This window comes from Tympanuchus pallidicinctus, unplaced genomic scaffold, assembly GCF_026119805.1.
Source record: "Tympanuchus pallidicinctus isolate F22 unplaced genomic scaffold, pur_lepc_1.0 scaffold4, whole genome shotgun sequence".
Taxonomy (NCBI): Eukaryota; Metazoa; Chordata; class Aves; order Galliformes; family Phasianidae; genus Tympanuchus; species Tympanuchus pallidicinctus.
Genome location: NW_026294758.1, coordinates 42,279,702 through 42,304,598, shown reverse-complemented (window position 1 = coordinate 42,304,598; position 24,897 = coordinate 42,279,702). Strand labels below are relative to the sequence as shown.

Below are 24,897 nucleotides of genomic sequence, written 5' to 3'. Positions count from 1 at the left end.
TCACTTTCTGTTAATTGCAGTGCTGCAGGTTGAAGGTATTTTTTGGCTTTGTTTGAGGATTATTCATTTTAGTTAGGGCTCTAACTGAACTGGTATTAAAGGAATCCAACTGTGAATTGCTGATATGATCTCCATACACCAGACAGAAGTCCTGTAACAGCTTCTTGTTTGTATGATCACAAAACTTTTTGATTTCATTGCTGGTGAGTTTTTGAGTGAGAAGTACAATTACTATTTATTTTCTTACTGTGTTTTTACAGAGGACAGATCTGTAAAATGTGTGTATCAGGTGGGCTTGTGAGCCCTTAGCAGCAATTCTTTCCTTCTCATTTCAGACCAGGGGAAGATGCTTTTTCTTCTTAACATTCTCTCCCAGCACTCTGAATTAGAGATTTATTTGCAACGAAAAATCAATTAGTCCTAAATTTATTCATGGATTTCAGGTCCAGCGATCAATGTAAGTCCACTCAGTGGGCTCAAGGGGACCCAGTTCATCCCAGTTAATGTGTCTGAAGGGGAATTACCATTGATGCTGTTTTTTTCCCTTTAGGTCAGAGATCAGACCTTGCTGTCATGGACTGCGGCAACCAGGAATGACTTCACCCTGCAGCTACCCAAACTGCACCTAGAGACCTTTGCAGTAGAAGGGCTGAAGGGCAGGCCAGAGGTTGTAGCATTTCAGGTTGGAGTCTGAAACAATCCTGTTTCTTCCTTCTCTTTTTTGCATCTGAGAAGCTGGACTGCTCTGAATGTGTGGAGAACAAAAAGCTTCAAAACTATTACAGTCAAAAAAGAAATAATTACCATACGTGCTCTTAATACTGTATTTTGGAGATGATATGAACTTTTAATTTTGCAATTATAATGTTAAATAACTGACAGGAATATGGCCATGGAAAATGATCATGCAAATACTGTATTTAAAAATTAATACCAGTGTATTCTACTTTTTTCCCCATTGATTTAGGCAAGGAAAAGCAGGGAAAAAACAGCATTTTATTGCTGATGTGGTCAGTATCATAATTTCGACGTTACAGTTTTAGTACTAGTAGTGATTTTTGAGCATTCCTTATTTAAAAGAAACTACTTGGAATACTCAGTTATAGAAGCTGTTTTGTTTCATGTGGGTTTAAGGACTTGTGTGATTAACAGTAATAATTTGGTGAAGAGGAAGAACGGGGTAAAAAGGAGAAATGAACTAAAAAATACATGTTTGCAGCTCTGAGAATGGATTTGGAGTAAAGCTTTCATACCTTGTTTTAAAGTTTGTTGTGTTTTCTTAAACACGGACTGTCCCTTAGTCTTCATAGCTGTGCAGAATGACTTCATTCTTCTAATACTTTATCACTAAAGGCAGATTATTTTTTCAGTGAGGGAATGAAAAGTACAGTGAGTATATACCTCTTCATTATGTTTTCCTATGTGAATCTGAGAGAGGAAAGTTAGTCATATAAAGAGCAAGGAAGTCACACACTGCAAGTGTTACATTCCTGAAATAATCCTTTTTAATTTATTACAGATTTTCAGTTCTAGATGAAGTATATAATTGCAGGAGCAGGGTCACAAAATCAGACGTGCTAGAGAGATGTATTCTATGCTTCATACATCTGCCATTTTTCTCTTGCATGTATGCATTTCAATATCATATAGATTTAAATTATGTCTTTATTATCATACTTTCATAATAACATAAAGTGTAACACCTGGAATTCCCATGAACTTTAGTTAAAACAGCTGTATGCCTTTGTCAGAGTACAGTTGAAATGTTTTCATATACTGATGAGCACTTCTGTGGCTATGTAAAAAGTTCCTACTGGTGACTTATTTTCAAAGAAGACACTGGAGAAATAACCAGCATTTTAAAATATTGCTGTTCTTATTCAGATCTCACTCTGTTGGCTGACTTCCACTCCAGTCCGTGTTCTTTTTGGATCTCAGGAGTGTTGCAGAGACATTTGCAAAGCAACCCATTCCTTCTACCTAAAAAGATGAAAAGCAATAGGAATCTCAAAAACTGCTATTCACATCTGTACTCAGAGCTTGTGGTAGGAATGTAGCACGGTGTGCTCTGGCTAGCTTACTAGTGGTGCACTATTATAAGCTTACTTCGTGTTCATCTAGCAGCTCCAATTGCACATGATTACACCGTAGGTATGAAAACAGCATCAGTGGTACAGTCTATCTCATTGTTCTTTTCTACTGTTCTTTCTCTTTCCTTTCTCATTTTCCCTTTCCTTTCCTCTTTCCCCTTTCATTTCTCTATTTTACTTTCCTTTCTTTTTTAGTTTCTGTATAATCAATGGATGTTACAATCACAATATAAACAAGAGAGTTAGGCGAAGTAGACTATGATAACAAAAGAGAATAAATGGAAGGCTTACCCTTATGTTGGGCTCACCACAGAACACCAAGAGAGGTGATCTCCAGACGAGATCCTTCCCCACTGGTAGCCAGCTCATAAATAGGGCTAGGAGGGCTGGAGCCAGGCTCCACCCCTTCCAGCAGCACAGGTGAATTGCCTTCACGTGTGCTCCTCTGGCTGGCTCAGTGCTCGCCTCAGGTGATCAATCAGAGGTTCAGGCCGTGACTCAGCACTTCCCATACAGTTTCCTTCCCCTTTTTCCCTCCTTTTCCTTTCTTTTTTCCTTTTCTTTTTTCCTGACTCTAGTTACTCAGTGCTTGTTTGATAGCTTTTTAAGTTTATTATAGAGTTTTTATTTATTTTATATAGCTGGCAGTCAACGAATTTGCTTTAATTTCACCTCTGTATGCAAAATTGTATTTAAAGCAATCCTAAGATCTTGAGTGATATCAGGAGTCAGTAAACAACTTGTGAACACTACTGATGGAAATCAGTGGAATTGCTTGCATGCTTGGTTTCTCTAACTGCTATGTGTATGTACTTCATAGTAATTATAGGTTGGGTACATTTCATTTAAAGGCCTTATTCTTTGTGAATGTTAGATATAAAGATTTATTTACCAAATATTTAAATTTGTTGCTGTTTGGTGCTTTCTTTAAAAAATTGCAGAGAAATGACAATCCAAAATTAGACATTATGGTGGGGACGAAGCAATAGTTCTTGAATATTCATATAAAAACACGTTGTTTAATTTTTACTTTTCATGCTTCCAATTCATTGTAAGTGGCTGGAATCAGTAATTGATCTTTGTTTGATATCCAGTGTATTGGAGTGTCTCACCTTTTCCTCACAAGAGAAGAAGATAAAAAGCTTTTGTGTACAGGCACATCTATGAGATTATCTTTTTTCCAAATTTTTCAGAAAACAAGTGGCAATTAAAGGCATTTGACAGGATGAGATCTTAAATCTATCCTTAATTTACTTTATGGATGTAGCATTAGAGATCTGTATTCCTTGTCAGTGGGAAATGGGGCGTCTTGGAATTTTTGAGTTGCTATTATCTCCGTGTGAATGTTTCTTGGGAAAGGTATGCTCTCTTTAGAGGAAAGTACAAAGAAAACTAGCATAATGAACACAAGTTGCTTGACTATGAACCAAGCTATCAGGCTTGTTTTTTTCTGGGGTACTTAATTATCAGAAGGCTGCTTTTTTTTTTGCTTTTTTTTTTTCTTCCTATTGAATGATTGTAACTTTCCACATACCATTACTACTCACAGGGCTGATCAAAGATTCAGACAAAAGAAATCCCTTCGTAGAAAGTGGCTCATGTATTGTAAAGAATGTGTCGTGCAGTCTAGTGATAGACCTTTGGGCCGTGAGACGCTTGGGAAACAAAACTCTGAATTTTCTGCAAAGCTTGCACTTTATTGAATTGCAGAATTAGATAATTAATCAAAATGTAAGTTTTTCAACAATAATATCCTTGCACTAGATGTCTTCTAAAATCCTATGTAAAGGCTGAAATGCATGGTAGTAATAAGTGTGACTTAATTTATAGGTATTTGTTAAATACTTGGAAGCTGTTACATAGTAACAAGAGTTACTATAATAGTTTGAAAATGTGACTTGAGATGAATAAGAAATGGAAAAGGTGCAGTATCTTCAGGAATAAACTGATACAAAGGCTATAGTTTTGAAATACCCTCATCTGATATTTACTTACTGTGACTCATGAGGATGTACTGTTTGTTAGTTTGCTAAGCTTGAAGATGCAAAGTAAAGCGTTACCTTTGAGCTACTGAAACACGTGAAAGGACAACATGTTCTGTTCTGGCCACGCCTGAGTATTTCTATGAAGACAGAAAGTGAATTGTGTGTGAAACTTAAAATTTAACCTGGCATTGACAATTAAGAACAATGACAAATAGAAAATAGCTATATGTATTAGGATCATATCCACCACTTGCCCAAAAGATGCCATTAACAGCAAGTGGATGGCTGTGTGATCAGGCAGCTGTTGATGTTCACGTGTGGTAGCTGCCTGCAGAAGTACAGTTACAGAAAGAGTAATCATTTTCTGTGTCATGGGAACTACTTTGACCTCTATCTTAGAAGTCTCTATTTGCACATTTCATTGACTGATTGTTTTAATTTGTGGTGGTTGCTTTTGGTCAGTGTTTGGCATGGAGGTCTTTTTCTTCCACCAATATCTGGTTGTTGAAGGATATAATATGACTTCTGAATTTTGCTTTAGAAGAGAATTGATGATCAGAGATGAATTTCTGTTGCCACTTTGCAGGATTCACATGAATTAGAAACTCCAAATATATGAGTTTTCTGAATTTAATGAGGATTTGCCCTTTTGGTGCATCTACGACGTGTTAAAAAAAGCAGATATGAGGATGAGACTATAGGCAAGCTTATGTATACAAGGAATGCAGGTATCTGTGGCTGTGTTTGTGAGCATTATAACTCTTATGATAAAACATTTCTTCATGTGTTACCCTTCACCTGAGATATGAGATTGACAATTTACCTGGTTGTTGGAAGTCCTTTTCATTTTAATAAAATTGTAGTTTATTTTAAATATAAACTATGAGTGATTTGAATAAATGTAATTATTTTCATTACTAAGCTCTCCCTTAGTTTTGGCATTGGTACTGTGTAGTTGTGGTTTGCTTTCTTTCCTCCAAGTGCATTTGAGATAGATATCTTGCTCCTTGCCTGCCTCCCTCTCAGCCTTCCTCTCTGTCTCCCTCTTTATTTTTGCCTCTCACTGCACACCTGTTCCTGCTGCACATATGGTCTTCCTCGTGCTCCCTCCCTGCTGCTCGAGCCTGCTGCCTTCCTCCCTCTCCTCCCTCCTTTTTTGCTGCCTCCCCCTCCGTTGCTGCCTGTTACTTCATCTAGGTCAGTGCCACAGCCTCTGCCTGTCTGTTATCTCTGTGCCTTCCTTCCACTCCCTTTGTCTCATTTGCCATGCCTTTGGTACCCAGTCCTGTCCCTCCATTTTCCCTCTCCCTGTCTCTCTGTTCTGCTCCCTCCCTGGCTCCCCTCTCTCTCCCTGTCCTCTCCCTCTGCCTTTAAAATGTATTCGACTGTTTGTACAGGTTGAGGAAGTCCACATGGGATTTCTTCTTTCAGTTCCTCAAGTGTTTGGAGGGGTGTTGAAATGAAAAGCGTAGTAATAACACCAAGGCTTATAGGGGTGGTAGTAATACAGTCAAACACTCATCTATCTTCAGTATTAACATATAATCATTATAAGTTTATGAAGGATGTGTAATTTTATATTCATATATGATTTAGTAAGGCCTTGTCTGATTGGGCTATAGATCTTCTAATTACTTGGGCGAACGTAAATGTAGTTTTAAGTGTTAGGAACATTTCAATATGTAAGATTTTCCCTTGTTCATTAATTTTAGATTTTTGCCAGATAGATTTGAAGGTAAAGATAATACATAATTTTGCTAGTATTTTTTTCCAAAATAAAAAACTCTTTTTCATTCTTCTGTTTACTTCTTGTCAATAAAATATTTCTTGCCAAGCTGAGGAAGCAAGTGGTTTCAAAGGTATCATTATAATTCTGTCATCAGATTTTATCATCTGCATAGAGCAAATCTTTCAAACGCTAAGTATAGCTCTAGTACGAGGGCTTAATGACACAAATTAATTGTGCAGTGGCTTGAAAACAGAATTGTTCATATTTTGAATCCTGTAATTCTGTTTTGGTGCTTTTTTTTTTCCCCCTTTTTTCTTCTCTCTTTTTTTTTTTTTCTTCAGTTCTTAATACTTTGCAGAAAATAAACCATGTTTATATGTACGTGCACCCAAATTGCAAACACTTATGTTGCTTTCTTTTTTGTTTCTACCATTTCACCCACAAAAGGAACTATCCACTTTATTACAGAGGCCAGGCTGGTGCCTTGTTTGGAATCTGACTACTTTGCTTGTTACTATGTGAAGTTGAGTATTCTTTCTCTTGGAGCTCAACATCTGCTATCAGCAACACCTGGGCTGCCCTCCTCCTCTTTTTCAAAATAACAAATTTCTTATCTACTGTCAGAATGTTCTGCTTCTGGGCTGGTCACCAGTCTGCCTTCTACTATATCATTTAAAGATAAAAATGATTTTTAAAACATAATATAATGATACTTTGTACTTGCTCCTTGAGTTGAAATCCTCATAAATAAGTGCTTTAAACTCATTAGAGTGGGATTACATCTCCTGCAACTCTTACCATTTGGAAACTTCAGTTTACCAAAAATAAAAGTTGATGTAAGGTTTAATATACAGTAATTAATCATCCAAATAAAATTGGAACGACCAGACTGAAGAGTTGTAACATGAAAAACTCCAGTATCTTGTTGAAAGTGCTCAATTGGTGTCTGAAGCCATGTCTTCAGGTAGTTTGCAACATGATGATAGGTATAGAAACCATTTTACCATAATTAATTTTAATTATAACTGCTTTGAAGATAATATTCCTTGTGAGCATGTACAATTGACTGCATAGTTACGTGTTTTGGATGTGCTGACAGAAAGTACTCTTTATTAGAGTATATGTATACTTACTTGGATTATTATGGTGGTAGTGGTGATGGTCTCAGACTGTAATAACCCTCCATTGTATTCTGTGGTATTCAAATGAAACGCGTGCTCCATGGGATGCATACTGCATTACAAGAGAAATTGCTTCTGGCATGAGTACAGAGCTTCTGGCATGAAGGTAAACCACCTTGCAGAGTAGTTTCTTGTTAGCATAATATAACTGTAGGTGCCCAAAATCTCCCTTGAGTTGCTGAAGGATGAAGAATGAGGGCAGACGTGCAGAACTGTTAAATCCTGGAATGGCTTGGGTTGGAAGGGACCTCAAAGATCATACGTTTCTAATCCCCTGACGTGAACAGGATTCGCACCACTAGATCAGGTTGCCTAGGGCTTCATCCAACCTGGCTTTGAACAACTCCAGGGGTGGAGAACCTGTTCAAGCAGCTTCTCAGAGAAAATTTTTCCCCAATCTAGTCTGAATCTCCCTTCTTTTCCTTTAAAACCATTCTTATCCTGTCACTATCAGACCATGTGAACAGTTGATTTCCCTCCAGCTCCCTGTAAGTAGTGGAAGGCTGAAGTGAGGTGTTCCTGGAACCTTGTCTTCTCCACACTGAAAATCCCAGCTCCGTTAGCCTTTCTTCTTAGGAGAGGTGCTCCAATCTTCTGATCATTCTTGTGGCCCTCCTCAGGACCTAATCCAAAAGTTCCACATTTTTCTTGTGCTTGGTGTCCCAGACCTGGATGCAGTACTTTAGATGGAGCATCGTGAGGGCAGAGTAAAGAGGAACAGTATCTCACTTTCCATGTCTCTTTCGATGCAGCTCAGGATACAAGTGCAGGCTGCTGGCTCATGTTTCTTCCATCTAGCAGAACTCTTAAGTCCTTCTCAGCCTGCTTTCAAGGAGTTCTTCTCCCAGTCTGTTTGTATTTCTAGGTTTGCCCCAACCCCAGTGCAACTGCTTGCTCTTGGCTTTGTTGATTCTCATTAGGGTCAAACATTTCAACCTTTTCAAGTCCTCTTTGAATGGCATCTCTTCCTTGAGCTAAATCTACTGCACTGCTCAGATTTGTGTCAACTCCAAGCTTGCAGTGGGTGCACTCAATACCAGCATCTGTGTCTTTATTAAAGGTATTAATTAGTACCTCACCCAAGATGGAGCCCTTGGGGAAACCAGCTGTCACTGGCCTCCACCTAGCCACAGAGCCATTGACCACAGTGCTCTGGCTGTGGCCTTCCAACCAATTCTTTATCTACCAAACGGACTGCCTTCAAATTCATATCTCTCATCTAAGGATGTGATGTGGATCTTTGCCAAAGGCTTTGCACAAATCTAGGTACATGGCATCAGTTATTCTTCCTTTTCTCTTATAGAGGGAGGAAGTTTATTTCCTCAGCCCTAACCTAGAGATTCAGGGATGTGAGAGGCATAAGGGGGAAACTTGACTGCCAGTGAAAACTGAAGCAAACAACTTGCTGAATACCTCAGACCTCCCTATGTCGGCTGAAGCCAGTTGTCCTCATTGATCAGATGAGCTACACTCTCCTTGGCCTTTTTTGTCTGACCAGTGTACCTGTAGAATCTTTCCTCATCCCCTCTCTGTACATCCAGACAGCATCCCTGCATCATTGCTAAGCTGCATGCCTCCTGCTTCCTCTGCTTGTACATTTTCTTGCTTTCCTTCCTTCCTTCAGTTTGCCCAGCAGATACTAGTTCAGCTATGACAGTTTCTTCCCTCTGCATGTTTTCTTATACTGAGGGATGGAGAGTTCTTATCCTGTCTGACAGGTATCCTTAAAGGACTCTCTCTATTCCTATTTCCCTAAGGACAATTTCTCAACAATTTCTTAAACAGCCAGAATTTCACTCTTCTGAAGTTCACTGTCCTGACTTCAGTTTTTGTCAGGCCCATCTTCCTGAAGATCACAAACTTTACCAAGGTGTGATCACTACAGCCCAGACTATGTCCTATCTCAATCTCTTAAATGAGCCCCACTGTGCTGGTGAGCAGTAGGTTCAGTAACTCTTCTCATCTGGTTGGTATGTCTAATATCTGGACCAGAAAGTTATCCTCAGAGCAGTCCAGGAGTCCCCAGGATTGCTTGTGGTCTACCATATTATCTTCCTAGCAGACGTTTGAGTGGTTGAAATTCCCCATCAAGATGAGACCCTGCAAGCGAGATGCTTCTGACAGTTGAAGCAAGAAGGCCTTGTCAGCAATCCTCCCTCTTGATCAAGTGGCCTGTAGTAGACCTCAACCAACAGATATCCTTTATTGGTCCTTGGAAAATTCCCTTTGGGAATGGCTGGTTCTGGTAATGTTCTTACTAAATGAAGCAGACTTTCAGGAAGCAAGTTTTCAGGATTTGGATGCCTGTATTTGTAACTGTTTATATCACTGTGTTTGTTGTTAAAGTGTAACATTTACATATGTTAGCCCTATGCAACTTAAAACATAAATAGGTGATGCTTCTTCAAAGTACTAATGATGCTGAAAATCTGGCTTTTATTATGTGATTTTCACACCACTTCTCCTTTTTGCTGCTAATCTGTGTTCCCAGTTTCCTCCTTTCTCCATAGTGTTTATTTTTGCATTCTTTCACTCCCTGCCCTCAGTGTGCATTCAATCCCACTCTCCCTTCAGGTTTTACTCTCCTTATCACTAGCCTATTTCCCTCACTTTCTCATCAAATTTTCATTTTTTTATTTCTCACCTTGCCTTTCTTCATTCTAAGAAATGAGTAGAGACTATATGAAGAATCCTTGTTGTAGTAGGTGATAATGATTGCATCCTGTTAAATCTTTGGCAGTTAGTGAGAGCAAATATCGAAGTCAGTACCTGTAATCACCAATTAATTAAATACTGAAAGCTGCCTCTTTATGCCTATGAAACTTTTGCCTAGCCTTTTTTGTAAAACTAGTTTTATGAAATCTTATTTAGTCAAGATCTGCTGCTGATTATCTTCAATTCCAAAGTTAGTATATAATCATTTAACCTTTCAGTAACCTTTCTTAATGGAGAAATCTCTTTCTTGACCCTTTGAAGCAATTGGGCTTTGTCCACTTCTAATTTTTCATACATTTGTATCTGTGGCACGTGGGTAATCTCTTAAAAATCATCTGTACTGATATCTAAGAAAGTTCACTCAGTAGATGTGGTGAGGTCAAGATGTGTCCAAAGTTGCCTCTGTGAATGAAAGCAGGCTCTATATGTTGGAGCTACAAAAATGAAACAGCATGCAGTAACAGAAAATAACAAATATAGTTACCACAGCACTTTCTTTGTTAGTCAGTTTTTCTCATAAATTTGTGTAATTACCTATGCACAGTATCTTCAGAAAAGGAGTGATTTTATCAGATAGCCACTGCATAGCCTGGATGTCACTACATTGTTTGATATCGTCTGCAGTGTATGCTGTTGTAACACAGATAAGCCCGTTAAGGAACACAGCTGTTAAACTGCTGCTGATCATGTGGGTTGCAAAAAGGAATCATGAAGTGAATGCTATCAGAGGTTTGGAATTATCTGGGCCCTTATTTTTTTGTGTGTGCTTGTTTTAATTCAAAAAACTAGCAAGTACTAAGTGAGTGAGCCTATGTAATAGGATTTGATAAAGCAATAGATTTTATGACACAAATATCTTAGTTGCAGGAACAGAATCAAAACATTTTATATTAATTACACTTAAACAAAAAAAAAGTCTTCAAGGGCTAAATATCTGCCTAGTCTTTTTCAATTACCTGCTTGTTATTCCATCTTTATAGAACATCTCTGTAGTCATTTGTGTGTTATTCTTACTGATAGCTTACAGAACAAAATTTTTATGAAACAGTGCTCTCTATATTAGCATTTTGCTTTGGAACTAAGGGAGTCTTTTCTGCCTAGGTACTGCATTTCCTGGGCCTTGTAGTTAAAGACCTGGAAAAGGAAGGGTTATCTACAACCTGAGTGAGTTTATTATGGCTTAGTGATTTGCTGATTGATTTCATTTGCTGTCAGTTAAGGCTCTCTTAATGTCAGTTTTCTTTGCATAATGCCTTGAAATAAAGACTGATGAAGTTTTTCGGATTGATGCCGCTTACATAAACTGACCCTGATTTGCCCTTCTGCATGACAATATAAGTGACAGCAGTTAGAGGAAAATATAGCAATGAATATGCAACTTAAGGATTGGTAAAACACAGTAAACCTTTCAGAATATAAACCAGGCATTAAAAAATGGCTGTTCTGATAGTTTCACAGTTGTCCATTATTTAAGAAATAGGTTAAGGTAACATCCTGAGTGGTATATCACTGAAGTGAAACTCAGAGGATGAGTTTTGAAAAGATTAGAAATTAAATTTTCCCCTCAAATGTGACCAAATTGCCACAGATTTGTTGTCTATATATAAAGTACCTGTGTGTGTATGTGCACACGTGTGTGTGTTGGTAAATGGTAGCTTATAAATTCATGTAACTTTTTAGCTAAGAGTTTTCTCTTTTACACAGTTATCATTCAGAAATTATAATGAAGTGCTCAGAAACTGTTATCTTGATTTTTCAGTTACTAAATTCTTTGCTGGTCTAGTAATATGTACTGTTAGAATCCTAACATCACAAGTTCCAACACTTTTATTAGACTGTGAAAAACAAAAAAATTTTAGAACTGATCATTTCTATTTCTCTGTGTATTCCAGGTTAAACATGCTTTAAAAAGACTTGCTCAGTGCAGTATCCAATTTTACTGTCATCTTCTTTAACTTTTCCTTTGTTATGGATTCTTCCTGTTAGATGCAAAACAGTGTTAGGGTAAAAAGTACTAAACTAATGGAAAAAGGAGCGTGGAACTGTTTTGCAAATCTGAATGATAAGGATACACAGTCTGCAGGTTGGCATGCTTACCTGCATGGGATTGAATATCTTCTGGCTTCTGAAAAAATAATGTAATTGGAAAGACCATTTTTAATTTATTATCCTGGAACCTTGATAGTACTCATAGTCAGATTCCTTTGAATGGATTCCACATCATAATCTAATTTGTCAAAATTACAGTTTCCATCTGTAAAGCCAATTCTCAATGCCCACTTAATGCTTGAAGATTATAATTTAGTTATGACTTCTTTCTGTCCAGAGGCAGATTGTGTGATCTGCTCCAGGCACCCATTTGTACATTGCCCCCTTCCTGATCATGACACGGTTGACAAATACAAAAGGGAGGGATAAGAGGGCAAGACATCATGCCCTCTTTACTTCCTGTAGTGCCAGAGTTTCTCCATCTAGCTTCCCATTCTGAAAGGAATCCCTTTTAAAAATTATTTTAATGTTGGGAAAGATTACAAGTTGAAGCTTATGTTCTGAAATTTTTACAACTGCTTGCAGTCACTACAAGACTGGATTTTGAGCAATGAGTCTCCTACATGTCAAAATGTGATGTTTGTCTGTACCTTGGCAAAGGTCACTACTCTAGATGCTTGATTTGTTCTGCATTTATTCCGTGTGAGACTTGCTGCAGAATTTACTCCTTTGGGAAATAGACTGTGGGACTGAGTAAACATTTAGTGCCTGGAGGGCACATAGACTGGCAGTAAATCTGGTTGTCCCAGCTTACAAACAGGTTAAAGAGGGGAAAGTTAACAAAGAAAAGAGTACAAGAAGCAGGACTAAAATGTCTTCAAAATCTCTCCCACTCTCCAACATCTTAGTTCAAGTACCTATTGAAACAAAGGTCATACTTTTCTATTCAGTGGTCTTCAATGTTTCTTTCTTGTATTTATTGTTTCATTGCCTTTTGAATCCATGTGAAGTTAACTATTCACATTACTTGTAGAAAGAACTTCCAAAGCTTAACTACATACTTTCTGAAAAATTATTTTCAGTGTTTGTTTTGAAAATTGTTTCTGTTATTTCATTTAATGTTCTCTCATTTTTGTATTAAAAGAAAGTGCGTAATTATTCCTCGTTCACCTCCTTTATGCTACTTGTGCTTTGACATCATCTGTCATATCTCCCACTACACTTTCTGACATTTCTTTTCAGGTTAGTTTCACAGTTCTCAGATTACAAGAAGAACATGAGAAGCCGTCTATAGTTTCTAGATTTAGTAAATGGTGGAAGGGATTTTTTCTATACTACCATTATCGATAGAAACAGTCACTCATAAATGGTCTGTATTGGTCCAGTGCTGAAAAATGAACAGGTAAGTAGTCTGCTTCTTGAAATAGTTGATGTCAGAGGTACTTCAGAAAATGCTTTCCTCTAGGGTGTTTACAAGTTAGTATAACCTGAAATACGAGCATTACCTGGTTTGTCATCATTCAGGGTTGCCGCAAAAACACACAATGTTGAGGTTCCTGCAGCTATTAGCAAATCTGGTGAAAAAAACAGACAAGAAAGGATTTTCTCCCATCTATTTATGGTTTTCTCTAGGATATTTTACTTTGAATCCTGTTGCTAAATAATACTTCATTGTCTCTTGGCCAGTTTGTCTCAGAAGTACCTATCTGACATATTTTTGTCCTTTCAGTGTTTCTACAATCATCCAATAATTCAAATAGTCACCACGTCTTCTCCTCTTAGGCTTCTGAGGAATTGGATCCAATTGTTGATTGTTGGCCAGATAGGGGAATGGACCTTAATTACTTGACTCTCAGTCTAATTATTTAAATTATTGTCTGCAATCTGATGATGTTTTTCCATTTAATACAAAAGCACTTTGTGAATTTAATGAAGACAGTAAAAGATCAATGTAAAGTAAAGTGAAAGATTATTTTAAAAAGCAAGATATTCAGATATTAAGTCTTTGAGTTGCTGATCTGAATGCATTCAAATTCTAAATGCAGACAAGTTCTGCCAATGAAAGTTATTCTCTGCTCTTTGTCTTTCAAGCTGTTCCAAGTAAGTAACTTTTTCACTTAGCTTGTTGACTTTTTTCACAGAAGTGGCTTTAAACCCACGCTCTGATGTAGTGCTGTCTTACTCATCCACTAGCTTTCAGTAATCCATCCCTTACCCTCAGTAAGTTTGCAGATGACACCAAGTTGGGAGGTAGTATCTGCCTGATCTGCCTGAGGGTAGGGAGGCTCTACAGAGGGACCTTGACCCAGCTGGATCGCTGGGCTGAGGTGAATAGGATGAGGTTCAACAAGGCCAAGTGCCGGTCCTGCACTTTGGCCACAAGAGCCCCATGCAGACCTACAGGCTTGGGGATGAGTGGCTGGATGACTGTGAAGAGGAAAGGGACCTGGGGGTGTTGGTTGATGCTCGGCTGAACATGAGCCGACAGTGTGCCCAGGTGGCCAAGAGCGCCAATGGCATCCTGGCCTGCATTAGAAATAGTGTGGCCAGCAGCAGCAGGGAGGTGATCATCCCTCATCAGCACTGGTGAGGCCACACCTCAAGTACTGTGCTCAGTTTTGGGCTCCTCACTACAAGAAAGACATTGAGGCCCTGGAGCGTGTCCAGAGAAGGGCAACGAAACTGGTGAGGGGTCTGGAGCACAAGGCTTATGAGGAGCGGCTGAGGGAGCTGGGATTGTTCAGTCTGGAGAAGAGGAGGCTCAGGGGAGACCTCATTGCACTCTACAACTTCCTGAAGGGAGGTTGTGGTAAGGAGGGGTTTGGCCTCTTCTTCCAGGCAACAAACAGGACCCAAGGAAGTGGCCACAAGTTGTGCCAGAGGAGGTTTAGGTTGGACATGAGGAAAAGCTTTTTCTCTCAGTGAGTGGTCAGGCTCTGGAATGGCTGCCCAGGGAAGTGGTGGAGTCGCCGTCCCTGGCAGTGTTCAAGAGGTGCCTGGATGAGGAGCTACGAGACACGGTTTAGTGCTTGTGGTAGCAATGATGATGGCAGGACGGTTGGACTAGGTGATCTTACAGGTTGTTTCCAACCTTGTGATTCTATGATTCTGTGATTCTATGATCTTCTATATGACTAATATCAACAAATTAGACAAACTATCTCCCATTTAGTTGTTCAAAGGCTTGTTTTTGCTCAAGGCCCATTGGAAATTGTTCTTCTGAGTCATTTGATAGTGAGGGCTTACAATCAGGCTTTAATTTGTTATATTTATTCTCCAAAACCCACAACAAGCTTATGTTTCCTTTTTGTAATTAATGGAGACATAGCTCTTATTTTGGTGATCACATTCATTAGAAACTGAGAACATCCATCTAGCATTTTATCCCTAAAAACTTGATCTCCTGTGCAGGTCCCTTGACCTCACTTTTTTTTAAGGCAAAACCAACTTTGAGAAGGATTTGGGCTTTTCTTCTTCCCTTTCTCAAAAACTGCTTACGCTGTGTTGCTCCACATAATTGTGTAGTGTACTGCAGGTGTTCAGGAACTTCCCCTTCTTTCAATGCAGTCTGGATCATCCCGTGGTAAATGGTAGGGCTGTGTTTCCGCTCCTGGAGCATTCGATTCCAGATGGTGTGTCTTAATTTAGACCACAGGCATCCACTGCTAGTCTCTACTCTCCATTGGACTTTCACACTGGTCGTATGGAAGTGTTAAGGGGTGAACAGGTTTTTCTGATTACTCCTTAGCTCTTCAGATGATGAATAAGTTTATGAATTGGGATCAAGGAATCTCCATTGGTGCAATATTGCCACTAGTGCACCATTGTGATAGCAGTCAATACCTGCTGTTCTGTAACCCTCAGCAAATTCACAACAGGAGGGTCCTGCGGAAGACATAACAGTTCTCGTGTCTACTCAGTGTGCCAGAAGGGAACTTTGTCACTCCTAACAACTCCTAACTACAGCATGGTTTATCTTTTTGCATTAAAAATACAAGGTGGACATATTTTTACGTAAGATATTTTATGTAATTCAATTTAAAAATGTTTTAATCTAAAATTAGGAATTGGACTTGTTGATGCTTGTAAGTCCCTTCCATTTCTGGATGTTTCTGGATGTTTCTGGATGTCAGTTTCTGGAACTGACAAACTACTTCCTGTTTCCAGGAAGGAAGTTCTAGTCAAAATATTTAAAGAAATCTCTATACTTAACCTAGATTTTGTGAGATGATAATTTTCATCTGCTGGGGTCAGTGACAGACCTCTGTAGTGGTTAGCACCAAATTGTTGTTAAAACTGATTCTTGAATGAGTATTTTAAAAGATTTATAAAAGTCTAAGTAGCATCTGTTTGCCTGTAGAGCATTTGCCTCCATAAAAGAAATATAAATTTGTCTTCAAAAATTAATGGAGCACTCTTTAAAAAGAATGAAAGAACTGTATTTTAATTCTCAGTAAATTAATTGTTACTAGTATGTTCACAAATAGTCTTAGCGTTAATTAATTTGTCCAGATAGTTTGTGCACAGCATTTCAGAAATTTCCAGATCTAGCATTTGCCTTCCCTCTGAAGTTCTTCTGTTTCAGATTTTCATGTTTAATAACTTCATAGATTAATGCATGCTTCTCTCCACACATTAACTTATTCTCATTATTAAATTCGCATATGCATACAAATACAACTAATACGTTAGATTTCAGAAAGTTATGACTTTCTGTTTAGGTTATATTTTTTTATAAAAATGTCACTGTTTTGCTTTATAGCATATCCTATCTATAGAGAGTAGTGTTGTAAGTGTGAGAAAGGTTTATCCTTATTGCTTCTGGTTCCATAGTCTTGGTTGTAGAAGCAGGATTTTTTTACTCCAGCTTTTTAACATTTTTTCTGGTTCCAAGATATCATTACAGTAGACCAAAACCAACACGATCCAGTTACAACTTCTACTTCCACTTAACATTTCACATGGATTTTGATGAAGTTTTAATCTCACGTCACCTCAAGACTGAATGCTTGATGGGACACTGCAGGTTTTTGAATAAAACTGCATCCTGACATTTCTATTACAACTACTGCTGGTTAGTTCCTCTTATTAGTGGCAATATGTTGTGCTCACTCTAGGGAGATTTTCATGCTTTCATATGAGGCACTTTTCACAGAGTCTCATTTTCAGTCACTAGCTGTCCCTCTTTCTTTCATCCCTGCCTAGCATATATACTGCAAGAGAAACTTGAAGGAAATGTACTGCCCGACAGTACACTTTTCAGCTGCCATTTCTTTCTTGCCAAAACTATTGTCTTGAAGTTATTTTTCCTCTGCAGAGTAAAATATTCTTTTTGTATTAGCACTGTGAAAGAAGATGAGAAGGAGTACACTGTATTGGTAGAATTTCCCTTACCCTTAGCTCCAGCTTAAACTGTGTTTTCTTTGGGGCAGCAGTCATTTTCTGTTATGTAAGTACACTTGGCTTAGTGCTATAGATGGTGAGAACAATCTTTCACAGGTAAATATTATCAGCCTTTACCTGCCTATCTTCCTGGATTTTGTGAAGTGGTGATTTGCTTGCATTGTCTGTTATTGAGTATTAAAGAGTACAGGAAGCTGCTTTGCTATAAAAATTTCAAGATCCTTTCTGTGTACTCATACCAACAGACTCACTGCCTAATGGTTTTAATCTATCACTTTCCAGATCAATGTTACTTTTGAAACAATTACACTTTGTAATAATTTCCTTGGCAGTCATTGTTATGCCCATCCAGTGTGGTTTCCAGTAGGAGCACTTTCCCTTCAGTCTCCATTTCAAAGCTCCCTTTTCAATTTTCTTGTAGGAAGTCATGTCATTACCTCTTGCAGAGAATCTAGCCTTTTATTTAGAGCTTCATTCCCTTGGGCAACCCTCCTGAGACCTTTGGGGTAAAGCAATTGTTATTGAAGCAAAGGAGATAGAGTTAGGCCCTGTGTGTGGCACTGAGTCAGCTTTGGTTGGGGGAAAAAAATAGTTGAAACAGAATTGACCTGCTTTTTGGCACATTTAAATTGTGCCTGCCACGCTTGAATGGAACACAACAAAAAGTTTAGTGTTGAAATGAGATACAAGGAAAATAGATCATTGAAGAAGTGCCAAACAGCTGCAAAAGTTTAATTTTTGCTGAATGCTGTTGCACGAGACCTTTTGGTCAGGGTAGCCAGGGCAGCCAGAATGGGATTTCAAATGCTAAAGTGTTTGGTGGAAATAAGTTTTAATCCTTTCCTCTCTAGATACAGAACTCCTAAATCTATAATAAATGGACTGAAATTTTGCCTCTGAAAACTAAAATTAATTGGAATATGTTATGTTTTGTGGGTTTTTAAAACTAATCTTATTCATGCAAATTTGAAGCAAGGTAGTAATGACAAAGGCATTTTGTAAGAGATCCATTTAACATGTAGAGCTGTTTTCACACCAGTTGCCTTTGCCTGCACTGCACTTCAGCCAAATTCTGTACCATAAATGAAATTCCCAGTCTTTTCAGATTCTCATCTAAGCACCTTGTTATACTAAACTTAATCTTTCATTCTTCTGAAGTTTATTCAACATTCCTTCTCTTGTTTTTTTCATCTTTTTGTTTATGTTGCCCTCAGGTAAATTTACAACCTGCTAACATTCTTTTTAGTTCAAGAATTTCCTGAAGGGAGAACCTAACAGGCAAATGTTAATTCTAACTTTAAAACTTTCTTTTTTTTTTAAACAAGTTGTTTGAAATAGATGATTTTATTTTTCTGGCTGCTGTATGTACTATTACAAATGCAGTGCTTACATTGTCAAGCTGTTAGTCTCCATGATGCCTTTTTATTATCAGCGTTTCACACCAGGTCCCTTTTAGCTCTGTTCTTTCTATCCAGGAGATACAGTTCTAGGACAACAGTAGGCCCAATAAGATCACTAGAATCATATATTATGGATGTTAAAATAAAGAAACTGGTTCTTAATCACTAGGTGTTTTATTTGTAACTTCAGAGTGGTCTAAAACTTTAACTGGATGCTTCAATATACAGTTATTTAGAATTCATAATCCAAATAAGAATGCTTTGTTTCAAACTGTGTTCATTCTCATTAGAAGAGTACTAAGGATAAGGAAGGCAACATACACAGTGTTTTAATTTGGAATAACAATTCCATTTTTGTAATGTATGTTAAGCAGACCAAGGGTTCTCAGGAACCTTTGGAGACCATCTAGTCATACCCATCTGATCAGGCAGAGCCAGCTAGAAACAATTCCTCAAGACCCTACCCGGGGAGCTTTTGAGCATCTCCAAGGAGGGAGATTCCATAAATTCTCTGTGCAGCTGTTCTATTGCTCAGTCACCTGAAAAATGAAGTGCTTCCTGTGTTCACACACAACCCCTGTGTTCCAGTCTGTGCCCATCACTTCTTGTCCTGACACTGGGTGCCCTTGAGTCTGGCCTCGTATTCTTTGAACCTTCATTTCAGATCTTCCTGGAACCTTCTGTCCAGGAACAGTCCCATTTCTCATCCTTTCTTAATTATATAAGAGGTACTCCTGTGCCTCAGTTGCCTTTGTGTCTGGACTCTCTCCAGCATGTTCATGTTTCTCTTGTATTGTGAGTTGCATACTGCTCTAAGTGTGGCCTCACCTATGCTGAGTATAGGAGAAGGACTGATTCCCTCTTGGCAATTACTTTCCCTAACACAAGTGAAGACATCATTGCCTTCGTTGCCACAAGAACACGCTGCTGCCTAATGGTTAATTTGTCCCCCCATGCCATTTTTGCCTTTTCACTTTTTAGCTGTGTGGCCCCCAGTATGTATTTGTTCATGAGATTGTTCCTCTCCACATGTGGGACTTTTCAATTTCCCTTGTAATAATTCTTGAGGTTCCTGTCAGAACGCTTCTTCCACCTGCCAAGATCCCTGTGTATGGTGACACAACCTTGTGGTATATCCACCATGGCTCCAAGCTTTCATAACACACTTACTGAGCCCCTCTGTCCTCATTGCTAATGAAGATGTTAATGAGGATTGGGCCTAGCATTGACTCTTGGAGTACATCTCTCCACATTGACTTCCGACTAAACTTTGAGCCACTGGTCACCACCCTTCTGGGCTTGGTCCGTCAGTCACTTTTCAGCTTTACTGCTCTCGTCTGACCCATCAGACTGATCATTTCATTTCAGTAGTAACTTTTAAATTAGTCAAGTGTGACTTCCCCTTTGTGAATTCATGCTGACTACTCCTGCTGATTTTCTTCTTTTCTTATGCCTGGAAATAGTTTCCAAGATAACATAGTCCATTACTTTTCCAGGGACTGAAATGATAATGACCATCCTGTAGTTCACTTGGTCCTCCTTCTTACCCTTCTGGAAGACAAGAGTGATGTTTGCTTTCCTTCTGTCTTCAGGTGCTTTTCCCAATCACCATGATTGGTGAAGGATTATAGAGAGTGGCCTCGCAGAGTCAGTTCCCTCAGCACCTGCGGGTGTAGTTTGCCTCTAGACTGGTGCTCCCTGTCAACATTATGAATATATTTTTATCCTGTAAATTGCAGCTAGTTGTTTGGGAAAGTCATGCTACTGTTTTCATGAAGCTGCTCATCTCCTAACTTAGTGCTGGAGCATTGTCACGGTTTTATGATTTTTGTTTCTTTGTGACAAGCACTAAGACACTTTAGACAGTGTAAATACTTCTGCCATTATAATTTGCTTGTACTATTTCAGTAATATATGATGTAGAACTTTAAAAATAGTGAAATCGTTTATAAAATGGAACATTAGTTGGAGTTAAAGAAAAGGGAAAATGTCACCAAAAAAGAACTACTTTTTCTTTGCAGAGTAATTCATTGCAATTACTGTTGTTAAGAGAGACAAACCTCTGTAAATTTTAACTGCAGTTAACTTGCATTCCATGTTCCATCCTTCAAATGGCTCTGTAATCACAGAATGACAGAATGGTAATAGTTGGAAGGGACCTCTGGAAGTCGCCCAGCCTAACCCTCCTGCTCAGACAGGGCCTCCTACAGTCAGTAATGTTTAAAATTCATATTCTTCAGACCCACAATTGTTATATCCTCCTTGTTTAAGACTTCCCACTACTCAACTGTCTGAAAATGTGTAAAGTGGTCTGCGTTGCATTAATATTAGTTATTATAATGTTCAGGGATCGCTACATTTGGCCTTTCTGAATAGAATCAGTTTTCTGATGTATATTCGAAAACAGTTTTTATTTATAATAGAAGACAAATTTTTATTATTTCAGATGTTCTATTCCCAGTTTGCATGTCACAACATTACCAGTGCATTTAAAACAGGAAGTCCTTGCTTAAATGCAGATCATGCAGATATATCTGAATGTCAAATTTTGCAATATAAAAATTAACCAGGAGAGCTGAGGAAGTATCTTACATCTTAGTGCTCTGTATACTTAAGAATAAACAAAAATACTCCTTAGCAGGAGACGAACAGAATTCTGCAGAGCAAGATGTCCCTTCTCTGATTCTATTAACAGACGTTCTGACTGTAACAATTGACTGTTGAACAGTTTTCAGAGCTGCAGATATGTTTGTATCTGTGAGCCAGAAATAGAAATCTAAATTAAACTGCTGGATTGCAGTAAAGATGTGTTTAATCGCTTTTTGATAGATCTCATAACATGCAGGTGATCAGGTTCTCACCCCATTCTATGTGTATCAAGCTTTCTAAACAGTTAAACTTGTACAGTGGAAAACAGATTTGTGACTCAGAATGTGACTGACATGAGTTACAGAAAATCATATGTAAATGAATGCCTTCCAATGGCGTGTCTAAAAACCCAATGTATTTGCCTTTCTCCCAGTGGCATTTAAAATAAGTGTTCTGCACACTCATTATCAAGGATTCCGTGCCACCCATTGGAAGACCCAAAAACATTGTTTTCCCTAACCTGACCCTGAGTGAGAGAAATCCAAGCTGACCCTGACTCTTTGCTAGGGAGCTGCAGTATACTGTAAAGAATGCATACCCAGGGTGCATAAAAGCTGCTTTCCACATTGTTAAAGAATTGTAAATAACTGAGAAATTGCTTCCTTCTGGACTAAAAAAATCTACATGTCGTAGAAAAAAAGTTTGCCATACATGAAAATAAAAGCTGCAGAATGAATACGTTTTCCCTAGATTGAAAATTTTTGGACTTGTTAAAGAAGAGAGCAAATGAAATAGCTGAGTTGAGCAGCAAGGAATTTATACTGCTGTTTCAGATAACTGCATGGGCTTATTGTGCCTTTATAAATGTGGAATGAATCTGTGTAGATTAGTGGCTTCACCAGCTTTGTGGTAGTGGAGGTGAAAGGAAGAAGGCAAGGCACCTTCTCTATGTATTCTAATTTAGTGATACTTTTAAATATCACGAGGGAAATAATCAAAGGAACTCATAAAGGGTTTGTTTTTTGTTTTTTGTTTTTTTTTTCTGTAAGACACAGCTTGTTGTGACACACTGGTATAATCCTTGCTTATGAGTCACAGGCCCACTCCACAGAGGTATTTCAACATGTGTCTGATATTTAACATATGGGCAGTTGCTATAGGAAGGCTCTCATGCAGTTTTATATGGGGTGTGAGTTGTATCCACATTCTTGCTTGGTATTGTTTGTGAAGAGCTGCAGCATTTTAGTGAAGTTGAATGTAAATGAAACAGTTTTAAAATCAGGATCTGAGCTCACAGAAGCAGATTTATAGAACTGTGTGCACCTTCTTCCAGGACTAGCACTACAGTATGTAAAATATTTTGGATATTCTTTTCAATGAGAAAATATATGATGGTATTAATTTACCACTGCTGTTTTCTACATTTGACAACAAAGTGATTTGACTGACTTCAGCTATGCTTTTATTCTCAAACGCAGCGGTATGTTTGGAAATAAAGAAAGGAAAACAGTGAAAATCATAGTGAATACATGCTTGTGGTACTAAGTTTTTTTTTGCCTATATCACAGAATTACATTCAAAAGACCAATTTCATGTCATCTGAGAAATGTTCATACAGTAGAAACTCACTACAAGTCATTTCAGAAGGGAAAACTGTAACCTGTAAAATGTGATTAACCAGTTGTAAAGAAGTCCAATAATCTCAACAGTGTTACACTATATAGGACAGATATGAGTTTACCAGTACTGCCAAATCATTTGTACTCTCTTGTGCTGCTAACTTAATTATCAGTCTGATCAATATTACACGGCTGGGACATTCTTCCTATATACTATATACATGAAAACAATTATATTTTCCCAGCTATATTGTAATCAGATTATTTACTTTCTGAGGTCTGTATGTTCACTCTGTTGCTTTTGTTTCCACCAAATTAATTTGCTTTTTTAACATGGACTGGGAGGATTAATAACTCATTTTGCTAGTAGGAACACTGACCTGAAACTGTAGTGATACCTTGTGGAAATAAGTTGATTTAGCACTTTCATATGTTTAAATACAGTGAAAAGTAGTGTCATCTGCTCATTACTGCACTGTGCATTTGAAAATAGTTCATCCACACCTCCTTACTGCCCCACCATTTGCTTTACTGTAATGCTTTTAATCTGTAAGATGATAGAAGGAAGATGGAGACCCATGTAGGATGTTTAGGTCCTGAGACTGAAATTCAGCCTGCCTTCCACCTTTTGTTTGGTTTCTTTGATCAAGAAAGTTTAGCTCTTATGTAGTAGATTTGGGTGTACTCTGTTTGACATTTAAGTATAACCTGCCTGTTGCTAATTATTTATTTTACTTTTTAAAGGCCATGATTAAAAGTTTTATGGATGTCTACCAACTTGCAAGTTCCAGAATTGACATATTAGTGAAAGAAACAGCACCTCATCAGCTTCACACTGCAGCCCCAATGTCCAAGCACCAAACATTGCCTTCATGAATGTGGGACTTACAAATTGGTAAGTTTGCATTTCAACTACGTTTTTGTCATTTTGATTTCCTGACCATTCATACTGCGTAGTTTCTACAGGGCGCAGTAGTTTTTCATTATAAATATACTAGATCAATAAGACCAGTAGCAACAGAAACTTTCTGTGACTTTTCCAGAAGAGAATACGGGGATGTAAGAGTTAACACATGAATCAGTTTTACTACTGTATCTTTTTTAGGGACCTGTTCTTTGCTGCTGTCACTGAAAAAGTACATAGTTGAATTTTGGACCTGAAGAATTTAACTGTCGAAAGATATAGCCAGTGAACACATAAAGTTGTTGTTGGTGCATAGAGGCACAATATTAATTAGGATACAAGATGTTTTTGTAGACAATTGTGATAAACTATGCATCTTAGTAAATACTGTGATCCGGTTATAAGGTTAAATAATTCATTTTTTTCTAAAATGTTGTCCACAAGAATACTTGAACGTGTTTAAGGCTATAAAGGTGCTTCTTTATTCCTGAGAACTGTGTTCAACATTCTTATTGAATGCAGGTATATTTGTGCCACGCATGCAGGAGGCTAGACGTGTGAATAAACAAATGGCCTAAATATGTAGCCAGATATGTCTAGAATGAGACTGTGTAAGTTGTGCCACTTCCATACACTTGATGAATTTCTTCTCCGTCTTTCTCTAGTTTTCAATACAAGATTAAGAGGAAATCTTAAATCTTTAAAGGCATTTTTGTTTTGTTTTGATTCCCTTCTTCTTCCTCCTATCTTTCACTCCTGTGAAGCAAAGAATCGTAAAGGAATTGAAGACTGTTTGGTTTCCTTTTTGAAGAAGAGGTAGATAAGGGTAGATAACAACAGGACAGGGGGAAATGGTTTTAAGTTGAGGGAGGGAAGATTTAGGTTGGATGTCAGAGGGAAGTTCTTTACTATGAGAGTGTTGAGGTGCTGGAACAGGCTGCCCAGAGAGGTCGTGGATGCCCCATCCCTAGAGGTGTTCAAGGGCAGATTGGATGGAGTCCTGGGCAGCCTGGTCTAATATTGGGTAAGTAATGTGGAGGTTGGTGGCCCTGCATTTGGCAGAGGAGTTGGAGATTCATGATCCTTGAGGTCCCTTCCAACCCTGGCCATTCTGTGATTCTATGAAGATCTTTAAGAGGAGAGCACTCAAAGCAGATGACAGAAACACATGAACATATATCTAAAGGTTGTGGCTGTGAATTCCAAATCTTTACTGATTTCAAAACAATTCCATTTATTTATTAACGTGCTCCGGAATGGATCAGCATGATGGAAAATTAGCACAAATAGAAA

At 38.2% G+C, this 24,897-nt stretch overlaps 1 protein-coding gene across 8 annotated transcripts in view; it reads left to right on the top strand.

Moving 5' to 3' along the window:
- CCDC171 (coiled-coil domain containing 171) overlaps positions 1 to 23,585 on the top strand; it is a 142,988-nt gene extending 119,403 nt beyond the window's left edge. For 7 of the 8 annotated variants that reach the window (XM_052701112.1, XM_052701111.1, XM_052701110.1 and 4 more), the window contains 2 exons: positions 551 to 682; positions 23,445 to 23,585. In XM_052701112.1, the coding sequence (XP_052557072.1) occupies positions 551 to 682; positions 23,445 to 23,576 (264 nt within the window). In that variant the 3' untranslated portion in view covers positions 23,577 to 23,585. The remainder of the gene's footprint in view (positions 1 to 550; positions 683 to 23,444) is intronic. The other variant, XM_052701109.1, reaches the window with a different exon arrangement.
- Positions 23,586 to 24,897: the final 1,312 nt, after the last annotated feature.